The sequence below is a fragment of the Trachypithecus francoisi genome, unplaced genomic scaffold (assembly GCF_009764315.1).
Source record: "Trachypithecus francoisi isolate TF-2019V2 unplaced genomic scaffold, Tfra_2.0 Lachesis_group10, whole genome shotgun sequence".
NCBI lineage: Eukaryota > Metazoa > Chordata > Mammalia > Primates > Cercopithecidae > Trachypithecus > Trachypithecus francoisi.
This window is the reverse complement of record NW_022681455.1, coordinates 32,593,553-32,614,090: the sequence shown is the minus strand read 5'-3', so window position 1 is coordinate 32,614,090 and position 20,538 is coordinate 32,593,553. Positions and strand designations below refer to the sequence as shown.

At 44.2% G+C, this 20,538-nt stretch overlaps 1 protein-coding gene and 1 long non-coding RNA gene across 2 annotated transcripts; one reads left to right on the top strand and one right to left on the bottom strand.

Moving 5' to 3' along the window:
* The first annotated feature begins 2,364 nt into the window (after positions 1-2,364).
* LOC117087006 (HLA class II histocompatibility antigen, DQ beta 1 chain) lies at positions 2,365-15,151 on the top strand. Its single transcript, XM_033216735.1, is given in 6 exon segments — positions 2,365-2,477; positions 2,480-2,542; positions 3,967-4,236; positions 6,730-7,011; positions 7,523-7,633; positions 14,788-15,151. Coding segments are annotated over 6 exon segments (783 nt in total). The 5' UTR covers positions 2,365-2,434; the 3' UTR covers positions 14,802-15,151.
* Positions 14,820-18,685, bottom strand: LOC117087007. The gene is made up of 2 exons (XR_004438639.1): positions 18,300-18,685; positions 14,820-16,974 (listed from the first exon to the last, which is right to left on the bottom strand). It is a non-coding gene; the product is annotated as an uncharacterized LOC117087007 (long non-coding RNA).
* Positions 18,686-20,538: the final 1,853 nt, after the last annotated feature.

Sequence of the window (20,538 nt, the reverse complement as noted above, 5' to 3'; positions counted from 1 at the left end):
AGAAATGGGGAAAGGATTCCCTATTTAATAAATGGTGCTGTGAATTGGCTAGCCATAAGTAGAAAGCTGAAACTGGATCCTTTCCTTACCCCTTATACAAAATTAATTCAAGATGGATTAGAGACTTAAATGTTAGACCTAATCCATAAAAACCCTAGAAGAAAATCTAGGTAGTACCATTCAGGACATAGGCATGGGCAAGGACTTCATGTCTAAAACACCAAAAGCAACGGCAGCAAAAGCCAAAATTGACGAATGGGATCTCATTAAACTAAAGAGCTTTTGCACAGCAAAAGAAACTACCATCAGAGTGAATAGGCAACCTACAGAATGGAGAAAATTTTTGCAACCTACTCATCTGACAAAGGGCTAATATCCAGAATCTACAAAGAACTCAAACAAATATACAAGAAAAAAACAAACAACCCCATCAAAAATGGGGAAAGGATATGAACAGACATTTCTCAAAAGAAGACATTCATACAGCCAACAGACACATGAAAAAATGCTCATCATCACTCGCCATCAGAGAAATGCAAATCAAAACCACAAGGAGATACCATCTCACACCATTTAGAATGGCAATCATTTAGAAGTCAGGAACAACAGATGTTGGAGAGGATGTGGAGAAATAGGAACACTTTTACACTGTTGGTGGGATTGTAAACTAGTTCAACCATTATGGAAAACAGTATGGCAATTCCTCAAGGATCTAGAACTAGATGTACCATATGACCCAGCCATCCCACTACTGGGTATATACCCAAAGGATTATAAATTATTCTACTACAAAGACACATGCACACGTATGTTTATTGTGGCACTATTCACAATAACAAAGACTTGGAATCAACCCAAATGTCCATCTGTGACAGACTGGATTAAGAAAATGTGGCACATACACACCATGGAATACTATGCAGCCATAAAAAAGGATGGGTTGCGTCCTTTGTAGGGACATGGATGCAGCTAGAAATCATCATTCTTAGCAAACTATCACAAGAAGAGTAAACCAAACACCGCATGTTCTCACTCATAGGTGGGAACTGAACAATGAGATCACTTGGACTCGGGAAGGGGAACATCACACACTGGGGCCTATCATGGGAGGGGGGAGGGGGGAGGGATTGCATTGGGGAGTTATACATGATATAAATGATGAATTGATGGGTGCTGATGAGTTGAAGGGTGCAGCACACCAACATGGCATAAGTATACATATGTAACAAACCTGCACGTTATGCACATGTACCCTAGAACTTAAAGTATAATTAAAAAAAAAAAAAAAGAAAAAAAAACACATTGATACTTCTGCCATTTGGGATTTGATGTTTAGGGCTGCCACAGTAGAATCTGTGAGTCTAAACACTTTCTCCATCATTAATACTATTCAGAATCTAAGAAATGCTTCTCTGCAGCTTTTGCTCTGTCTCTTCAAAAATAAACATGACTATGTCTGAGTACTGTAAAGGTTTGTGTATTGTGCCTTTGCTGATATCAGATGCACCTATTTCATGGTTCAGAGAGGATTTAAACAGCTGAAGAACTTAAAAGAGAAATGTCAACTTAATTGATTTTTCAAATACTTTCACTCGAAGAGCATAAATACAATATATTCCTGCATAATGATGAATCATGTACCAGCAGGGGTGGGTGTCAATTTTTTTTTTTTTTTGGCTTGTTTTCTTGTTCCACATATTAACCTGATAGTTACACATAACAGTTGAGGAGCCTTTAGTAATATTAAACAAGACAAATTAATCTTAAATTTGTATATGTGAAGATCTAGATGTAACATGCATGAAACATGACCCACATTTTACAAAGAGAAGCCTGGGGCGAAAATAAATTCAGTGATTTGTTGACTCTCCTAAAAGTACATTAGTGGTGGAACTGCAACTCACCATTATTTCCTTCTAAGAACTTTGCTCTTCTCACCAAAACTTAAGGCTCTTCAGCGGGTCTAAGACAACAGCAGTAAAAATTTCTATAACAGCAATTTTCTCTCCCCTGAAATATGATCCTCACTTAATTTGCTTTATTAGGAATCTCAAGTACAATAACTGGTTTTTAATCAATATTACAGAGATGTTACGGTTGAATCGCATTTTTCTTTTGCCTCTCCAAATCCCTGAGGCATTCATCCTTCAGCTCTTCTATAACTGAGAGGAAATTTTCACCTCAAATATTCATCGAGTGCAGTTTGAAGACTTCACAGTGCCGGGCACTGTATTGAGAACCTTCACACAAAAAATGTCTGCCCAGAGACAGATGAGGCCCTTCAGCTCCAGTGCTGATTGGTTCTTTTCCAAGGGACCATCCAATCCTACCACGCACGGAAATGTCCACAGGTTTTTATTCTTTCTGCCAGGTACAGCAGATCCATCAGGTCCGAGCTGTGTTGACTACCACTACTTTTCCCTTCGTTTCAATTATGCCTTGGATGAAGGCTTTGCGGATCCCCGGAGGCTTTTGGGGGCAACTGTGACCTTGATGCTGGCGATGCTGAGCACTCCAGTGGCTGGGGGCAGAGATTCTCCCGGTAAGTGCAGGACAGCGGCCACTCTGGGAACAGGCTCTCCTTGGGCTAGGGTAAGGGGATGATGATTTCTAAGATCTCAGACACATCTTTTATCGACATTTCCTCTCTTTGGGGAAAGAGAACAATGTTGCATTTCCATTTATCTTTTAGTGACTAAGTGAGCACAGTCCAATCCCTATCCTACAGGCTTAAGCCTGGAAGAGGAGGGGAGAGGAGGAAAGAGGAGACAAAGTTGTACATTTACTACCAGTGATAGGACTAAGTGAGCATGGGGTATTTTTGAAGATATGAATTTCTCCAAAGACACAGTAGGATTTGTCATTTCAGCGTGCCCCAAGACTTTGCCTGGACTAAATATTATGGGATCCTGCATGGGAAATGTAAGGCAGCAATGGTGTCTGTAGTCTCCGTATTTGAGGAAAAGTTGTCTGTATTCCTGACCGAGTGGAGCGTTTGTGGAGACAAAATCTTGGTACTGAGGGAAGCTGCCTGGCTGACCACAGACAGGGGATCTTCAAGTTTCACTGATCTATGGGCAAATGGTGACTTGAGTGGGATTCAGAGACCCGAGTTGATGGTGGACTACATTTAGTAGAAAGGAGGATGTAAAGAAGGGAAATAACACATATTGTGAAACCACTCACTTCAGACACAGAACAATACTTTACGTAAATTCTCTGTCACTCCTTCTAACATCCTGTGTGTAGATCTCATGATTTTCTTTTACACAATTATACTTGTGATATGGATATTATGTTACACAACCAGCCAGAGCTGGTGACTGCCACAATTTAATTGGAATCTAGTTTATCAAATTCAAAAGTTTGTGCTCTTTCCATGAATAAATGTTTCTTTCTAGGACTCGGAGGTGTAGGTCCTCTCTAACACAGAAGTGAGTGACCCTCACACGGCACTCGGGAGGGTAAATCTGGGCATGGGAACGAAGGTATTTTACCGAGGGACGAAGAGAATACGCGTATCAGAACGAGGACAGGCTTAATTCCTAGTCTCATCATTCCCTTGAATTCACAGGTTTATGTGGATAATTTTATCTCTGAGGTTTCCAGGAGCTCCATGAAAAATGGGATTTGATGCGAGAACGCCCTGATCCCTCAAAGTACAGAGGTCCACGTAAAATCAGCCTGACTGCCTCTTCGCTGGGTTCACAGGCTCAGGCAGGGACAGGGCTTTCCGCCCTTTCCTGCCTGTAGGAAGGCGGATTCCCGAAACCCCTAGAGAGGGCAAGCAGGGCTGGGCAGAGTCGCCGGGAGGTCCCAGGTCTGGAGCGCCAGGCACTGGCGAGCGGGAACTGGAGGTCTCGCGGTAGGTTCCACAGCTCCAGGCCTGGTCAGGGCGGTGGCTGCTGTGGCAGCCGGGCTGGGGCCGGGCTGGGGCCTGACTGACCGGCCGGTGATTCCCCGCAGAGGATTTCGTGTACCAGTTTAAGGGCCTGTGCTACTTCACCAACGGGACTGAGCGCGTGCGGGGTGTGACCAGACACATCTATAACCGAGAGGAGTACGTGCGCTTCGACAGCGACGTGGGGGAGTACCGGGCGGTGACGCCGCTGGGGCGGTCTGCCGCCGAGTACTGGAACAGCCAGAAGGACATCCTGGAGAGGACCCGGGCGGAGGCGGACACGGTGTGCAGACACAACTACCAGTCGGAGCTCCGCACGACCTTGCAGCGGCGAGGTGAGCGTCGTCGCCCCTCTGTGAGACCCACCCTTGGCAGGGGCCCCGAGTCTCTGCGCCGGGAGGGTTGAAGGGGACGCGGCCTCTGGAACCTAAGCCTTGTTCGTTCCACCCCAGGGAACAGGAGGCGGCAGTGGGGGTGCTGGGGGCTGGTGCATTGGAGGGGCAGGTACTCAGGGCAGAGCAGGGGTACAGGCAGAGTTGGTCAAGCTGCCTAGTTTGGCCCCAGCCTCCACATCCGTGGGCCTCATCCTCTGCTCTGCACGTTCTTGCCTCGTGCCTTATGCGTTTGCCTCTTCGTGCCTTACCTTGGCTAAGCAGTTCTCTTGCCCCCACTTTCCGCCCTCTTCCCTTCCCGCCCGCCCGGCTAGCACTGCCCCACCCAGCAAGGCCCACGTGCGCAACTCATGCAGCAGGAAGCTTCACGCTTGGCCTGGTGGAGTTAGGGCTGCTCCACAACCGCGCGCAGGGCATCCAGCAATTACAGTTGTGAAATAAGATATTTTGACTTTTGGCTTCAAATTATTATTCATCGTAATTCTGTTTTCTTAAATGGCTCTCATTCATGGCAGAGCTCTTTGAGGTGAGGCTGTTTTAATCATTGGTTGCCTGGTACCTGGCACATCAACTGGCATGTGGTATGAGCTCAATGATCTTCTGTTAAATTAATGAATACAGGTACTCAGCTCCCAGTCCACTTAGGTTCAAGAAAAACCAGAGGCTTAAAAATTGACTTTTATTAATTATTTTCTATCATTTTGCTTAATTCTTTAAAGTAAACTCTTATTGACTTGAATCTTAATAGTCTGTGAATAAAAAGTCTGAGGAAAAAAGTGTTTGCTAAAAGTAAAAACAACACTTGTATGATGTTTGTAAGGCAGTTTTAATTTCTTAGAAAAGCTGAACAAATGGCACAATGCAAAGAGCAGATGTTTGGGAATAAATAGATTGAAGCCACTAAATTATTGGATAAAAATAGTTTCAGGTTGCTTTTGGCCTAGGTTCTCCCCTCCCCCCATCACTATCCACTTCAGGAATAAACATTCTGAAAGTCAATTTACCCATTTAGTGAGCACTTATTTCTAGACAGTGGCCTTATCAAATACCATACATGTTATGTCATTTAACCTCACAGTTACCTGTGCATTAGAGATTAGCGTCACCACTTTATGTATCCTAATATTAGTACATGATAAGCACTTTAAGTAATCAGCCCACAATTACTTACCAAGACCTTAAGCTCCCAAAATACACAACACTCTTTATGTTCTTCACTACACATCTGTAGGTCAAACGGACATAAAGCCTTGTTAAAGCCAGTTTTGACCAGAAGTAGCAATGAGTCTATTCCTGTTTGATCTCCATGTTAATGGGACAAAATGATACTTTCAAGGCATTGAAAATTTATGATTAATCAATCCCTAGTCTGACTCCAGTGTTATCTATGCAGATTCACAAAACTTTTAGTTTACTCTATACTCCCTTGCCTTCTTTTGACTCACATCCTAGTGCCAGCAAGTACTTATATTTTTGCTATTTCAGTTATATTTCCATAAAATTTATTTTATCATCTTTTCTCATAAATTTGTGCCCTCTGTTTTTACCCCCAATCTGGGTAAGATGAACAAATCTTATAAGGCCACATAGCTGACTGTGATTTCAGTGGGACTCCGGGAAGGAGAGCCAAAGAAAAGTTCAAGTCCAAGCAGAAACCGTGGTTCCTTCCGGATGATGGCTTATGAGTGCCATTTAATTGGGGTGCAACCTGCTGACCCCAGCAAATCTCAGCTATATTTATATGTTCACATTACAGGCTTATTAACCTAGGCAGACCTCTGCAAGGATCTCAGAATATTTTCTGTGGAGAACATACATGATAATGTCTGATTTCAGGACAAGACAGTAATTCTCAATAGGAAGGGAATGGAGTAGAGTAGACAGCTAGTAATTAAACTCATTTGTGTGTTAAAAATAAATTAAGGAAGAAAAGAAAATGAGAGAACAATACATTACATATGTACTATAGTTTCACACTAAGAGAATAAAGGAAATGCAATAAAGTGGCCTGAAAGGTAAAGGATGAGATGTGTGAAGAGGCAGGGAAAGGTGTGTAATTTTTTTACTATGAGCAGCAATCTGAGAAGATAAAGGAATTGAGTTATGGGCAAACATGATGTTTGATCAGTGTTATTTGTTTTGAAGACCTGCCTACTTTTTTCAAATATTACAAACCTTCAAAATAACGTTCTTTTTGTTTTTTGGTGTCTGTTACTAGATTGCACATTCTATAAAGGCAGGAACCAGGGTCTGTTGCTTATCTTTGGATTCTCAGTGATTGTCATATTTATATTTGTTGAACGAATCTTAATCCAAGACTTGGACTCCAGGTATCTTTCCACTCTGGTTCCAAGGAGGGACCCTTCCCCATGGTAGACGTGCTGTGTGGTCTCACATCTCACTCCTATGTCTTTTCCTGTCTGTTACTGCCCTCAGTGGAGCCCACGGTGACCATCTCCCCATCCAGGACAGAGGCCCTCAACCACCACAACCTGCTGGTCTGCTCGGTGACAGATTTCTATCCAGGCCAGATCAAAGTCCGGTGGTTTCGGAATGACCAGGAGGAGACAGCCGGCATTGTGTCCACCCCCCTTATTAGGAACGGCGACTGGACCTTCCAGATCCTGGTGATGCTGGAAATGACTCCCCAGCGTGGAGATGTCTACACTTGCCACGTGGAGCACCCCAGCCTCCAGAGCCCCATCACTGTGGAGTGGCGTAAGGAGATATTGAGTTTCTATTACTATGGGCCCCACAAAACAAAGAGCTCCTTCTGACCCATCCCTTCCCATCTCTTATCCCTGATGTCACTACTGAGCTGGGAATCACAGGAGACTAGAGCACCTCTAGCTCCATGGCAAGTGCGTCAGAAGAATCCTGATCTCATCACCCTTCCAGATGCTAGGGAAATTACTCTACATACTGTTGCTCTGGATCCCAGTCCTGATAGCTCAGAGGGACGGATTATTAGGGCTGGTGACTGGGATCTTAGGGTTTAAGGTTATGGAAGAGTTCCTGAGGAGTGGAGCTCTGCTTTGCCACTCTCTCACCTACTCACTGTATCCAAGGACCTATTGCCTGGCCTTTCCCTCCCTTTGGGGTGGTCTGAATGGAGAACTAGGTTCTTTTGATGCCTTCACCTCCTGCACCTCAGACTGGACTTCAGCTCCTCAGTAGGGATGTTATGGGGTATGGGGACAAACACTGACACTCAGGCTGTATTTCTTAGGGGCTCAGTCTGAATCTGCCCAGAGCAAGATGCTGAGTGGCATTGGAGGCTTCGTGCTGGGGATGATCTTCCTCGGGCTGGGCCTTATCATCCATCACAGGAGTCAGAAAGGTGAGGAACCCCAGGGGAAAAGGGGAAGATGGGCTGTGACCCAGACCCTCTATTCAGAGAGGACCTGTCTCTAGATGTAGCTCTTTCCTCGTGATTCTGAGAGGAAGAAGGCTGAGCTGGAGGTGGGAGGAGACAGGACAAGATTGGAGGAGGCATTGGAATCTAATTTTACTGGTTGAAAAGTAGCCCTATCACAGAGCTGACTGATAGAGCTTATTCCAGGACGTCCTTACCGTTCATCATTGTCTCACTGGCTCCTTCCTAAAAGCTTCCTCCAAGAAGAGGGTCAGAGCCTCGGCCTCCTTGCCTTCTAGTGACAATTTCCTTTGTTTCAGGGGATTTTCAATTAGGGTGCTTAAGGCCTTGAAGAACATGGGTGGGAAGAGAATATAACTCTAATTAAGTCACATATGTCATTTTCTTTGGGGTGAGAAAGTGGCTGTTTGTGTAATGAGACCTTTCTCTGCATAACTTCCTTTTGTAAGACCTCAAGGGCCTCCACCAGCAGTTAATATTTCAGCCATGATCCAGTGTGGGGAGGGTGCAGGTGTAGAGGAAGAGCAAGAGCTGAGTGTACCTGGTCATAATGGTCTCTGTTTTTTTTTTTTATTTTTTATTATTATACTTTAAGTTCTAGGGTACATGTGCATAACGTTTATATCATGTATAACTCCCCAATGCAATCCCTCCCTCCTCCCCCCTCCCCATGATAGGTCCCGGTGTGTGATGTTCCCTTCCCGAGTCCAAGTGATTTCATGTTCAGTTCCCACCTATGAGTGAGAACATGCGGGTTTGGTTTTCTCTTCTTGTGATAGTTTGCTAAGAATGATGGTTTCCACTGCATCCATGTCCCTACAAAGGACGCAAACTCATCCTTTTTTATGGCTGCATAGTATTCCATGGTGTGTAGTGCCACATTTTCTTAATCCAGTCTGTCACAGATGGACATTGGGTTGATTCCAAGTCTTTGCTATTGTGAATAGTGCCGCAATAAACATACGTGTGCATGTCTTTGTAGTAGAGTAATTTATAATCCTTTGGGTATATACCCAGTAATGGGATGGCTGGGTCATATGGTACATCTAGTTCTAGATCCTTGAGGAATTGCCATACTGTTTTCCATAATGGTTGAACTAGTTTACAATCCCACCAACAGTGTAAAAGTGTTCTATTTCTCCACATCCTCTCCAACACCTGTGTTTCCTGACTTCTTAATGATTGCCACTTAACTGGTGTGAGATGGTATCTCACTGTGGTTTCGATTTGCATTTCTCTGATGGCGAGTGATGATGAGCATTTTTCATGTGTCTGTTGGCTGTATGGATGTCTTCTTTTGAGAAATGTCTGTTCATATCCTTTCCACCACTTTTGAGGGGTTGTTGTTTGTTTTTTCTTGTATATTTGTTGAGTTCTTTGTAGATTCTGGATATGAGTCCTTTGTCAGATGAGTAGGTTGCAAAAATTTTCTCCCATTCTGTAGGTTGCCTGTTCACTCTGATGGTAGTTCTTTAGCTGTGCAAAAGCTCTTTAGTTTAATGAGATCCCATTTGTCAATTTTGGCTTTTGCTGCCGTTGCTTTTGGTGTTTTAGACATGAAGTCCTTGCCCATGCCTATGTCCTGAATGGTACTACCTAGATTTTCTTCTAGGGTTTTTATGGTATTAGGTCTAACATTTAAGTCTCTAATCCATCTTGAATTAATCTTCGTATAAGGGGTAAGGAAAGGATCCAGTTTCAGCTTTCTACTTATGGCTAGCCAATTTTCACAGCACCTTTATAAATAGGGAATCCTTCCCCATTTCTTGGTTCTCTCAGGTTTGTCAAAGATCAGATGGCTGTAGATGTGTGGTTTTATTCTGAAGACTCTGTTCTGTTCCATTGGTCTATATCTCTGTTGTGGTACCAGTACCATGCTGTTTTGGTTACTGTAGCCTTGTAGTATAGTTTGAAGTCAGGTAGCGTGACGCCTCCAGCTTTGTCCTTTTGACTTAGGATTGTCTTGGCAATGCGGGCTTTTTGGTTCCATATGAACTTTAAAGCAGTTTTTTCCAATTCTGTGAAGAAAGTCATTGGTAGCTTGATGGGGATGGCATTGAATCTATAAATAACCTTGGGCAGTATGGCCATTTCACGATATTGATTCTTCTATCCATGAGCATGGTATGTTCTTCCATTTGTGTGTCTCTTTGATTTCACTGAGCAGTGGTTGTAGTTCTCCTTGAAGAGGTCCTCACATCCCTTGTAAGCGGATTCCTAGGTATTTTATTCTCTTTGAAGCAATTGTGAATGGAAGTTCATTCTGATTTGGCTCTCTGCTTGTCTGTTACTGGTGTATAAGAATGCTTGTGATTTTTGCACATTAATTTTGTATCCTGAGACTTTGCTGAAGTTGCTTATCAGCTTAAGGAGATTTGGGGCTGAGACGATGGGGTTTTCTAAATATACCATCATGTCATCTGCAAACAGGGACAATTTGACTTCTCTTCCCTAACTGGATACCCTTGATTTCTTTCTCTTGCCTGATTGCTCTAGCCAGAACTTCCAACACTATGTGAATAGGAGTGGTGAGAGAGGGCATCCCTGTCTGTGCCAGTTTTCAAAGGGAATTTTTCCAGTTTTTGCCCATTCAGTATGATATTAGCTGTGGGTTTGTCATAAATAGCTCTTATTATTTTGAGGTACGTTCCATCAATACCTAACTTATTGAGCGTTTTTAGCATAAAGGGCTGTTGAATTTTGTCAAAAGCCTTTTCTGCATCTATTGAGATAATCATGTGGTTCTTGTCTTTGGTTCTGTTTATATGCTGGATTACGTTTATTGATTTGCGAATGTTGAACCAGCCTTGCATCCCAGGGATGAAGCCCACTTGATCATGGTGGATAAGCTTTTTGATGTGCTGCTGAATCCGGTTTGCCAGTATTTTCTTGAGGATTTTTGCATCGATGTTCATCAGGGATATTGGTCTAAAATTCTTTTTTTGTTGTGTCTCTGCCAGGCTTTGGTATCAGGATGATGTTGGCTCATAAAATGAGTTAGGGAGGATTCCCTCTTTTCTATTGATTGGAATAGTTTCAGAAGGAGATGGTACCAGCTCCTCCTTGTACCTCTGGTAGAATTCAGCTGTGAATCCATCTGGTCCTGGACTTTTTTGGTGGGTAGGCTATTAATTGTTGCCTCAATTTCAGAGCCTGCTATTGGTCTATTCAGGGATTCAACTTCTTCCTGGTTTAGTCTCGGAAGAGTGTAAGTGTCCAGGAAATTATCCATTTCTTCTAGATTTTCTAGTTGATTTGCGTAGAGGCATTTATAGTATTCTCTGATGGTTGTTTGTATTTCTGTGGGGTCGGTGGTGATATCCCCTTTATCATTTTTTATTGCGTCTATTGATTCCTCCCTCTTTTCTTCTTTATTAGTCTAGCTAGCGGTCTGTCAATTGTGTTGATCTTTTCAAAAAACCAACTCCTGGATTCATTGATGTTTTGGAGGGTGTTTTGTGGTCTCTATCTCCTTCAGTTCTGCTCTGATCTTAGTTATTTCTTGCCTTCTGCTAGCTTTTGAATGTGTTTGCTCTTGCCTCTCTAGTTCTTTTAATTGTGATGTTAGAGTGTCAATATTAGATCTTTCCTGCTTTCTCTTGTGGGCATTTAGTGCTATAAATTTCCCTCTACACACTGCTTTAAATGTGTCCCAGAGATTCTGGTATGTTGTATCTTTGTTCTCATTGGTTTCAAAGAACATCTTTATTTCTGCTTTCATTTCGTATGTACCCAGTAGTCATTCAGGAGCAGGTTGTTCAGTTTCATGTAGTTGAGCGGTTTTGATTGAGTTTCTTAGTCCTGAGTTCTAAGAAGTTTGATTGCACTGTAGTCTGAGAGACAGTTTGTTATAATTTCTGTTCTTGTACATTTGCTGAGGAGTGCTTTACTTCCAATTATGTGGTCAATTTTGGAGTAAGTGCGATGTGGTGCTGAGAAGAATGTATATTCTGTTGATTTGGGGTGGAGAGTTCTATAGATGTCTATTAGGTCCGCTTGGTGCAGAGATGAGTTCATTCCTGGATATCCTTGTTAACTTTCTGTCTCATTGATCTGTCTAATGTTGACAGTGAGTGTTGAAGTCTCCCATTATTATTGTATGGGAGTCTAAGTCTCTTTGTAGGTCTCTAAGGACTTGCTTTATGAATCTGGGTGCTCCTGTATTGGGTGCATATATATTTAGGAGAGTTAGCTCTTCCTGTGAATTGATCCCTTTACCATTATGTAATGGCCTTCTTTGTCTCTTTTGATCTTTGATGGTTTAAAGTCTGTTTTATCAGAGACTAGGATTGCACCCTGCTTTTTTTTGTTCTCCATTTGCTTGGTAGATCTTCCTCCATCCCTTTATTTTGAGCCTATGTATGTCTCTGCATGTGAGATGGGTCTCCTGAATACAGCAGACTGATGGGTCTTGACTCTTTATCCAGTTTGCCAGTCTGTGTCTTTTAATTGGAGCATTTAGTCCATTTACATTTAAGATTAATATTGTTATGTGTGAACTTGATCCTGCCATTATGATATTAACTGGTTATTTTGCTCGTTAGTGATGCAGTTTCTTCCTAGCCTCGATGGTCTTTACATTTTGGCATGTTTTTGCAATGGCTGGTACCGGTTGTTCCTTTCCATGTTCAGGGCTTCCTTCAGGGTCTCTTGTAAGGCAGGCCTGGTGGTGACAAAATCTCTAAGCATTGCTTATCTGTAAAGGATTTTCTTTCTCTTCAATGATGAAACTTAGTTTGGGGGATATGAAATTCTGGTTGAAAATTCTTGTCTTTAAGAACGTTGAATATTGGCCCCCACTCTCTTCTGGTTGTAGAGTTTCTGCCGAGAGATCTGCTGTTAGTCTGATGGGCTCCCTTTGTGGGTAACCGACCTTTCTCTCTGGCTGCCCTTAAGATTTTTTCCTTCATTTCAACTTTGGTGAATCTGGCAATTATGTGTCTTGGAGTTGCTCTTCTGGAGGAGATATTTGTGGCGTTCTCTGTATTTCCTGAATTTGAATGTTGGCCTGCCCTACTAGGTTGGGGAAGTTCTCCTGGATGATATCCTGAAGAGTGTTTTCCAACTTGGTTCCATTTTCCCCCTCACTTTCAGGCACCCCAATCAGACATAGATTTGGTCTTTTTACATAATCCCATACTTCTTGCAGGCTTTGTTCATTTTTTTTCTTCTTTTTTCTTTTGGTTTCTCTTCTCGCTTCATTTCATTCATTTGATCCTCAATCGCTGATACTCTTTCTTCCAGTTGATCGAGTCGGTTACTGAAGCTTGTGGATTTGTCCGTATTTCTCATGTCATGGGTTGCATCTCTGTCATTCGTTTATGATCTTCTCTGCATTAATTAGTCTAGCTGTCAATTCTTCCACTCTTTTTTCAAGATTTTTAGTTCTTTGCGCTGGGTACGTAATTCCTCCTTAGCTCTGAGAGGTTTGATGGACTGAAGCCTTCTTCTCTCATCTCATCAAAGTCATTCTCTGACCAGCTTTGATCTGTTGCTGGCGATGGGCTGCGCTCCTTTGCAGGGGGAGATGCGCTCTTATTTTTGAATTTCCAGCTTTTCTGCCCTGCTTCTTCCCCATCTTTGTGGTTTTATCTGTCTCTGGTCTGATGATGGTGACGTACTGATGGGGTTTTGGTATAGGTGTCCTTCCTGTTTGATACTTTTCCATCTGACAGTCAGAAGGACTGTCTGTTGGTCTGTTGGAGATTGCTTGAGGTCCACTCCAGACCCTGTTTGCCTGGGTATCAGCAGCAGAGGTTGCCGAAGATAGAATATTGCTGAACAGCGAGTGTACCTGTCTGATTCTTCCTTTGGAAGCTTCCTCTCAGGGGTGACTCCACCCTGTGAGGTGTGGGGTGTCAGACTGCCCCTAGTGGGGGATGTCTCCCAGCTAGGCTACTCAGGGGTCAGGGACCCACCTGAGCAGGCAGTCTGTCCGTTCTCAGATCTCAACCTCTGCGTTAGGAGATCCACGGCTCTCCCCAAAGCTGTCAGACAGAGTCGTTCGCCTCTGCACCGGCCCCGCTGCTTCCCCTATTGGACTGCAGCTGTGCGTTGTCCGGTAGAGTCTACAGAGACAGGCAGGCTTCCTTGAGCTGCTGTGAGCTCCACCCAATTCGAGCTTCCCAGGGGCTTTACCTGCTTAAGCCTCAGCAATGGCGGGCGCCCCTCCCCCAGCCTCGCTGCTGCCTTGCGGATGGATCGCGGCAGAGTGTTGTGTTAGCAGTGAGGGAGGCTCCGTGGGCGTGGGACCCTCCCGGCCAGATGTGGGATATATTCTCCTGGTGTGCCTGTTTCCTTAAAGCGCAGTATTGGGGTTGGAGTTACCCGATTTTCCAGGTGTTGTGTGTCTCAGTTCCCCTGGCTAGGAAAACGGATTTCCTTCCCCCTTGCGCTTCCAGTGAGGCGATGCCTCGCCCTGCTTCAGCTCACGCTGGTCAGGCTGCAGCAGCTGACCAGAACCGATTGTCCGGCACTCCCTAGATAGATGACCCCAGTACCTCAGTTGAAAATGCAGAAATCACCGGTCTTCTGTGTCGCTCGCGCTGGGAGTTGGAGACTGGAGCTGTTCCTATTCGGCCATCTTCATGGTCTCTGTTTATGGTATATTTGCTGCTATGAGAATGAAGACTTAGGGGCAAAGTTTCCCAGTTCCTGGGAATCTCCAGAGGTTGTTCCCTAGAACCAAGCCTTAACTTTGGTGACATATTCTTGTGAAATGTGGAGCCAGAACCACAGCTTAAATGTTAGACACTAGGATGATGCCCACTTTGTGCCATATTTTGGTGGCTACTGCCTGTAGGCATTTTCCAGTGACCGGTAGAGGCTGCTAGTGGTAGGGATGAGGTATCATCCAATTTCATAAAAAGATCGAACCCTTCATATTCCCCAGAAGAGTAACAGCTGTTCCCCCACCTCCCACACATCTGCATCAAGCTGAACTTCTGTGTCCTCGTGAGCTGATTTCACCTTTGCACAGATCTTGGGGGAGGTGAAGATGATACATCCTGGACCTCAGATTTCTCTGTCTGAAGCTGCAGGGGGCCCCTGAGGGGTGGGGAAGATGGCAGGCCCACCAGCGTGCCCTGTGCTGATCATCCCTCTTCTCTCTTCTCCAGGGCTCCTGCACTGACTCCTGAGACTATTTTAACTGGGATTGGTTATCAGTCTTCTGTAATGCCTGCTTGTCCCTGCCCAGAATTCCCAGCTGCCTGTGTCAGCCTGTTCCCCTGAGATCAGAGTTCTACAGTGGCTGTCACGCAGCCACCAGGCCATCTCCTTTCATCCCCACCGCAAGGCGCTGGCTGTGACCCTGCTTCCTGCACTGACCCAGAGCCTCTGCCTGTGCATGGCCAGCTGCATCTACTCAGGCCCCAAGGGGTTTCTGTTTCTATTCTGTCCTCAGACTGCTCAAGACAAGCACATGAAAACCGTTACCTGACTTTAGAGCTTTTTTACATAATTAAACATGATCCTAAGTTATCTGTATTCTGAACTTCCTTAATTGAGCAGAGGCAGGAAATCACTGCAGAATGAAGGAACATACCTTGAGGTGACCCAGCCAACCTGTGGCCAGGAGGGTTATACCTTGAAAAGACACTGAAAGAATTTGGGGTGCAAAGTCAGGGTGGGCAGAGGAGGTAGAAAATCAACTCAGTTGTCACATCATTCATGGTTCTTTCATATTGATGTTCAGTGCAGTGGCCTGAAAATATCCCAGCCTCTCTTCTGGTTTAGTGAGTGCTGTGTAAGTAAGCATGGTGGAATTGTTTGGGGACAGATATAGTGACCCTGGGTCACTGGTGTTTCAAACGTTCTGGCAAGTCACATCAATCAATAATTTTTACTTTTAAGAAAGCATAACCAGCAATTAAGAGTACTATTTTTTGATTCTAAATGATAGAAACCCAAATATATTTTGTTCATGGTACAAAGGAAGCCTAGAGTCAAGTTGATTTCAGAAGTGACTAGTTCCAGATACACAATGAGATCTTCACCTCTCTCTTTCTGTTTTATCTCTATCTGTGAATCTGTCTCTCTTTTTCTGTGCCTCTTTGTCCCTGTATAGTTCTTTCTGTGTGTCTCTCTGCATCTTTGTCTCTGCCCCCTTGTTGTCTTTCACTACATTGTTGCCTTTCTTTCTATTTTTCTAATCCATTGTCACTATTTATCTGCATTTTTTCTATCTCCATGTTTCTTTTTGCATCTATTTTTCTGTATTTCTCTTCCTTATCACTTCACATCTTATCTCATCTCTCTCTCTTGCTCTGTGTGTATGTGTGTGTGTGTGTGTGTGTGTCTGTCTGTCTGTCTGTCTCCATTATATATGTTCCTAGAATGTCTACCAGAGTTTTAACAACTTTAGGAAAGATTCTGATTGGCCAAGCCTGGGTAACATGTACACCTCTCACACACACCATCCTGTGCATGGAAGGCTAACAGCCAGCATTGTGCCCATCCCTCTTATTAAGAAGGAAGACTGGATTTTCCAGATCCTTGTGGTGCTGGAAATGACTTCCAGTGTGCAGATGTCTACACCAGCCATGTGGAGCACCTCAGCCTCCAGAGCCTCCTCACAGTGGAGGGGTGTAAGGGGCAGTTTGTTTCTTGTGGAGCCCACAGGACAAATGGCAGAGCTCCCTCTGGTTCTAGGGTCCCTTTTGGGAATACCTGTTCATAGTCATTCCACTCTTTGTCTGAGCTCCCTTTGTCATTGACACAGTAACCCGTTGATTCCTGATGACACTCTCTTCCGGGTTATGAGGGAGGTCACTACACACTGTGGTCCCTTTGATGTGGGCCCAGCCCTGAAGCTGGTCTACATCTCAGTATCTGAGTTTCATCATGAAGACAGTGTGGGAGCTTCTGTGAGGTTATGTAAGGCCATGACCCCAAAAGCAGACATCCCATCTTCCTTTCTCCCTCACCCACACACTGGGCCTGAGGAGTCTTTGGCAGGCTCTTCCTTCTTATGGACAAGATCAGAGTGGAGAACTAGGTCTCCTTGGGACCTTCATCTCCTGTACTTCAGGCTGTCATGCAGGTCGTCAGACAGGGACACCGGCACACAAAGAGGCACCGACACTTGAGATTCTGCTCCCCAGGGTTATAGTATGAACTTTTCCCAAGCAAAATGCTGAACGGAGTCAAAAGTTTTGTGCCGATTTTGTCCTCTTCCTTGGGATGGGCATTGTCATTCACCACAGGGATCAAAAGAGTGTGACGCTTCTGGGGAAATGGGGAAGGCATGTGCTGGGTTGTCCCGGGTGTCCTCAGTCTCTATGTGTAGCTCCTTGCTTTTGATCCTGCAAAGGGAAAAGGCAGGGCTGGGGATTGAACAAGACTCAAAGTTTAGGGAGACATCGAGATCTGATTTTTCTAGTTGAAGCATAAGCCCTATAATCCAGGTGGGTAGTAGATTATATTCTAGGACGTTCTTTTTTTTTTTTTTTTTTTTTTGAGGCGGAGTCTCGCTCTGTCGCCCGGACTGGAGTGCAGTGGCCGGATCTCAGCTCACTGCAAGCTCCGCCTCCCGGGTTCACGCCATTCTCCTGCCTCAGCCTCCCGAGTAGCTGGGACTACAGGCGCCTGCCACTTCGCCCGGCTAGTTTTTGTATTTTTAGTAGAGATGGGTTTCACCGTGTTAGCCAGGATGGTCTCGATCTCCTGACCTCGTGATCCACCCGTCTCGGCCTCCCAAAGTGCTGGGATTACAGGCTTGAGCCACCGCGCCCGGCCTCTAGGACGTTCTTACAGTTCAACATCGTCACACTGAACACATGCTGGAAGATTCTTTATTAATGAAAGAGTCAAAATCTTCTCTTTCTTCCATTGACACTTTCATAGAAACAACTATTTTTTTGCACCCAAATTTCATTGGATAGTATGATCTCTAATGGATAATTTAATTAAAATGACAAGTATATCCTGTAAAGAACTGAGTCTCAGGCTGGGCGTGGTGGCTCAAGCCTGTAATCTCAGCGCTTTGGGAGGCCGAGACGGGCGGATCACGAGGTCAGGAGATCAAGACCATCCTGGCTAACACGGTGAAACTCCGTCTCTACTAAAAAATACAGAAAACTAGCCGGGAGAGGTGGCAGGCACCTATAGTCCCAGCTACTCGGGAGGCTGAGGCAGGAGAATGGCATAAACCCAGGAGGCGGAGCTTGCAGTGAGCTGAGATCCAGCCACTGCACTCCAGCCTGGGCAACAGAGGGAGACTCCGTCTCAAAAAAAAAAAAAAAAAAAGGCCGGGCGCGGTGGCTCAAGCCTGTAATCCCAGCACTTTTGAGAGGCCGAGATGGGTGGATCACGAGGTCAGGAGATCGAGACCATCCTGGCTAATGCGGTGAAACCCCGTCTCTACTAAAAAATACAGAAAACTAGCCAGGCGAGGTGGCGGGCGCCTGTAGTCCCAGCTACTCGGGAGGCTGAGGCAGGAGAATGGCATAAATCCGGGAGGCAGAGCTTGCAGTGAGCTGAGATCCGGCCACTGCACTCCAGCCTGGGCGACAGAGCAAGACTCCATCTCAAAAAAAAAAAAAAAAAAAAAAGAACTGAGTCTCAGCATACAACTTGGAGGAAAGTGTGTTCTAGAGAAAACTTACCAGTCTTGAGTATTTGTCCTTACCTTAGATAATAGCAGTATATCTTTTGGAGACCATGGTGCTCGCCAATATTCCAAAGCTCCTGTATATTCCCCAGTCTTTTCTGCTGTTAGGTTGGGGTCATTTGACTGACACTAGCCAATAGAACTTGCAAATAGGTGCATGATGGTGTATGAGATGCTGGAAACTCCACAACCAGAGTCACTTGAATGACTGTGGAATTAAGTCTGCTTATTGAGTTAAGCCACTAAGATCTACTTTTTACTGTGGGTTAAGATCTTATTGCAACATAACCTTGCCCTTCCTGATTATCATTAAATGTTTAACTTAAGGACAGAGTTCTTAAGTTAATAGAGTGAATCAGTTGAGTTAATGGAAGTCAGGAGATGATTCTTAAAAACAAAAAAGTAAAAAACAGAAAACTTTGTTTGAACAAGGAAAAGTTAAGAATGTTGCACTTCAAAAGAATTTTAAATTCATTAATTATTTTTAATTGACAAATAACTGCATTTATAGGGTACTATGTGACTTTTTGATGCATGTGATTAAACCAGTTAATTAAAATATCCATCACTTCACTTTTTTGTGGTATGAATATTTAAAATCTCTCTTAGCAATTTCCCTGTTTTTTTTAGTTTTTTTTTTTTTTGAGACAGAGTCTTACTCTGTCGTCCAGGCTGGGGTGCATTGGTGTCATCTCCACTCACTGCAACCTCCGCCTCTGGGATTCAAGCAATTCTCCTGCCTCAGCCTCCCGAGTAGCTGTGACTACAGGCATGTGCCACTATGCCCGGCTAATTTTTGTACTTTTAGTACAGACAGAGTTTCACCATGTTGGCCAGGCTGATCTCAAACTCCTGACCTGAGATGATCTTCCCGCTTTGGCCTCCCAAAGTGCTGGGATTGCAGGCGTGAGCCACCACGCCCGGCTGCAGTTTTCAAATATGCGATACAGTTGGCCCTCTGTATCTGTGGGTTCCACATCCTCTGATTCATTCAACTGTGGATTGAAAATATTTAGAAAAAAATGAAAAATAACAATATAACAATAAAAATAATTCCAATTCGAAGACAATACAGTATAACAACTATTTACATAGCATTTACATTGCATTGGATATTATAAGTAATCTAGAGATGATTTAAATATATGGGAGGATAGGCTTAGGTTATATGCAAAAACTAAACCATTTTTAACAAGGGACTTGAGCATTCTCAGATTTTGGTACACAGAGAGGGTCCTGGAACCAATTCCTCGTGGATACTGAGGGACGACAGTACATTATCATTAACCGTAGTCACCATGCTGTACAATCGATTTCCAGTACTTACTCCTCCTGTCTAACTGAAACTTTGTACTTTTATTGAGACAGGGTCTAGTTCTGGCTAGAGTGTAGTGGTATGATCACAGCTCACTGCAGCCTTGACTTCCCAGGCTCAGTCCATCCTCCCACCTCAGTCTCTGGAGTAGCTGGGACTACTGGCATGTGCCACCATGCCTGGCTAATTTTGTATTTTTGTAAAGACAGAGTTTCACCATGCTGCCCAGCTGGTCTTGAACTTCTGGGCTCAACCACCCACCTTCCTCAGCCTCCCAGAGTGAGGGGATTACAGACATAAGCCACCACACCCTGCCCTTCTTTGTACCTTTTGACCAACATCTTCTCATTCCTCCTTGCCCCGCTCCCTACTACCCCCACTCCCCCTCCTGCCGTGATTTTGACTTTTTTAGATTCTACGTGTAAGTGAGGTCATGCGGTATTTGTCTTTCTGTGCCTGGCTTTTTTCGCTTAACATAATGTCCCCCAGGTTCATCCATGTTGTAAATGACGTAGAAGATTTCCTTCTTTTATAAGGCTGAATAGTATTCCATTGTGTATGTAGACCAGTTTCTTTTTCCACTCATCTGCTGATGGACACTTAGGTTGATTCCATCTTTTGGTCATTGTGAGTAGTGCTGCGATGAACTTGGGAGTACAGATATCTCTTTGATACACTGATTTCATTTTCTATGAAGATGTACCCAGGAGTGAAATTGCTGGATCATGTGGTAGTTCTATTTTAAATTTTAAAATAGATGATGAATTTTAAAAAACATTTATCTGGGCCGGGCACAATGGTACACACCTGTAATCCTAGCACTTGGGAGGCCGAGGCGGGCAGATCACCAAGTCAAGAGTTCAAGATCAGCCTGGCCAACATAGTGAAACCCCATCTCTACTAAAAATACAAAAATTAGCCGGGCGTGGTGGCACATGCCTG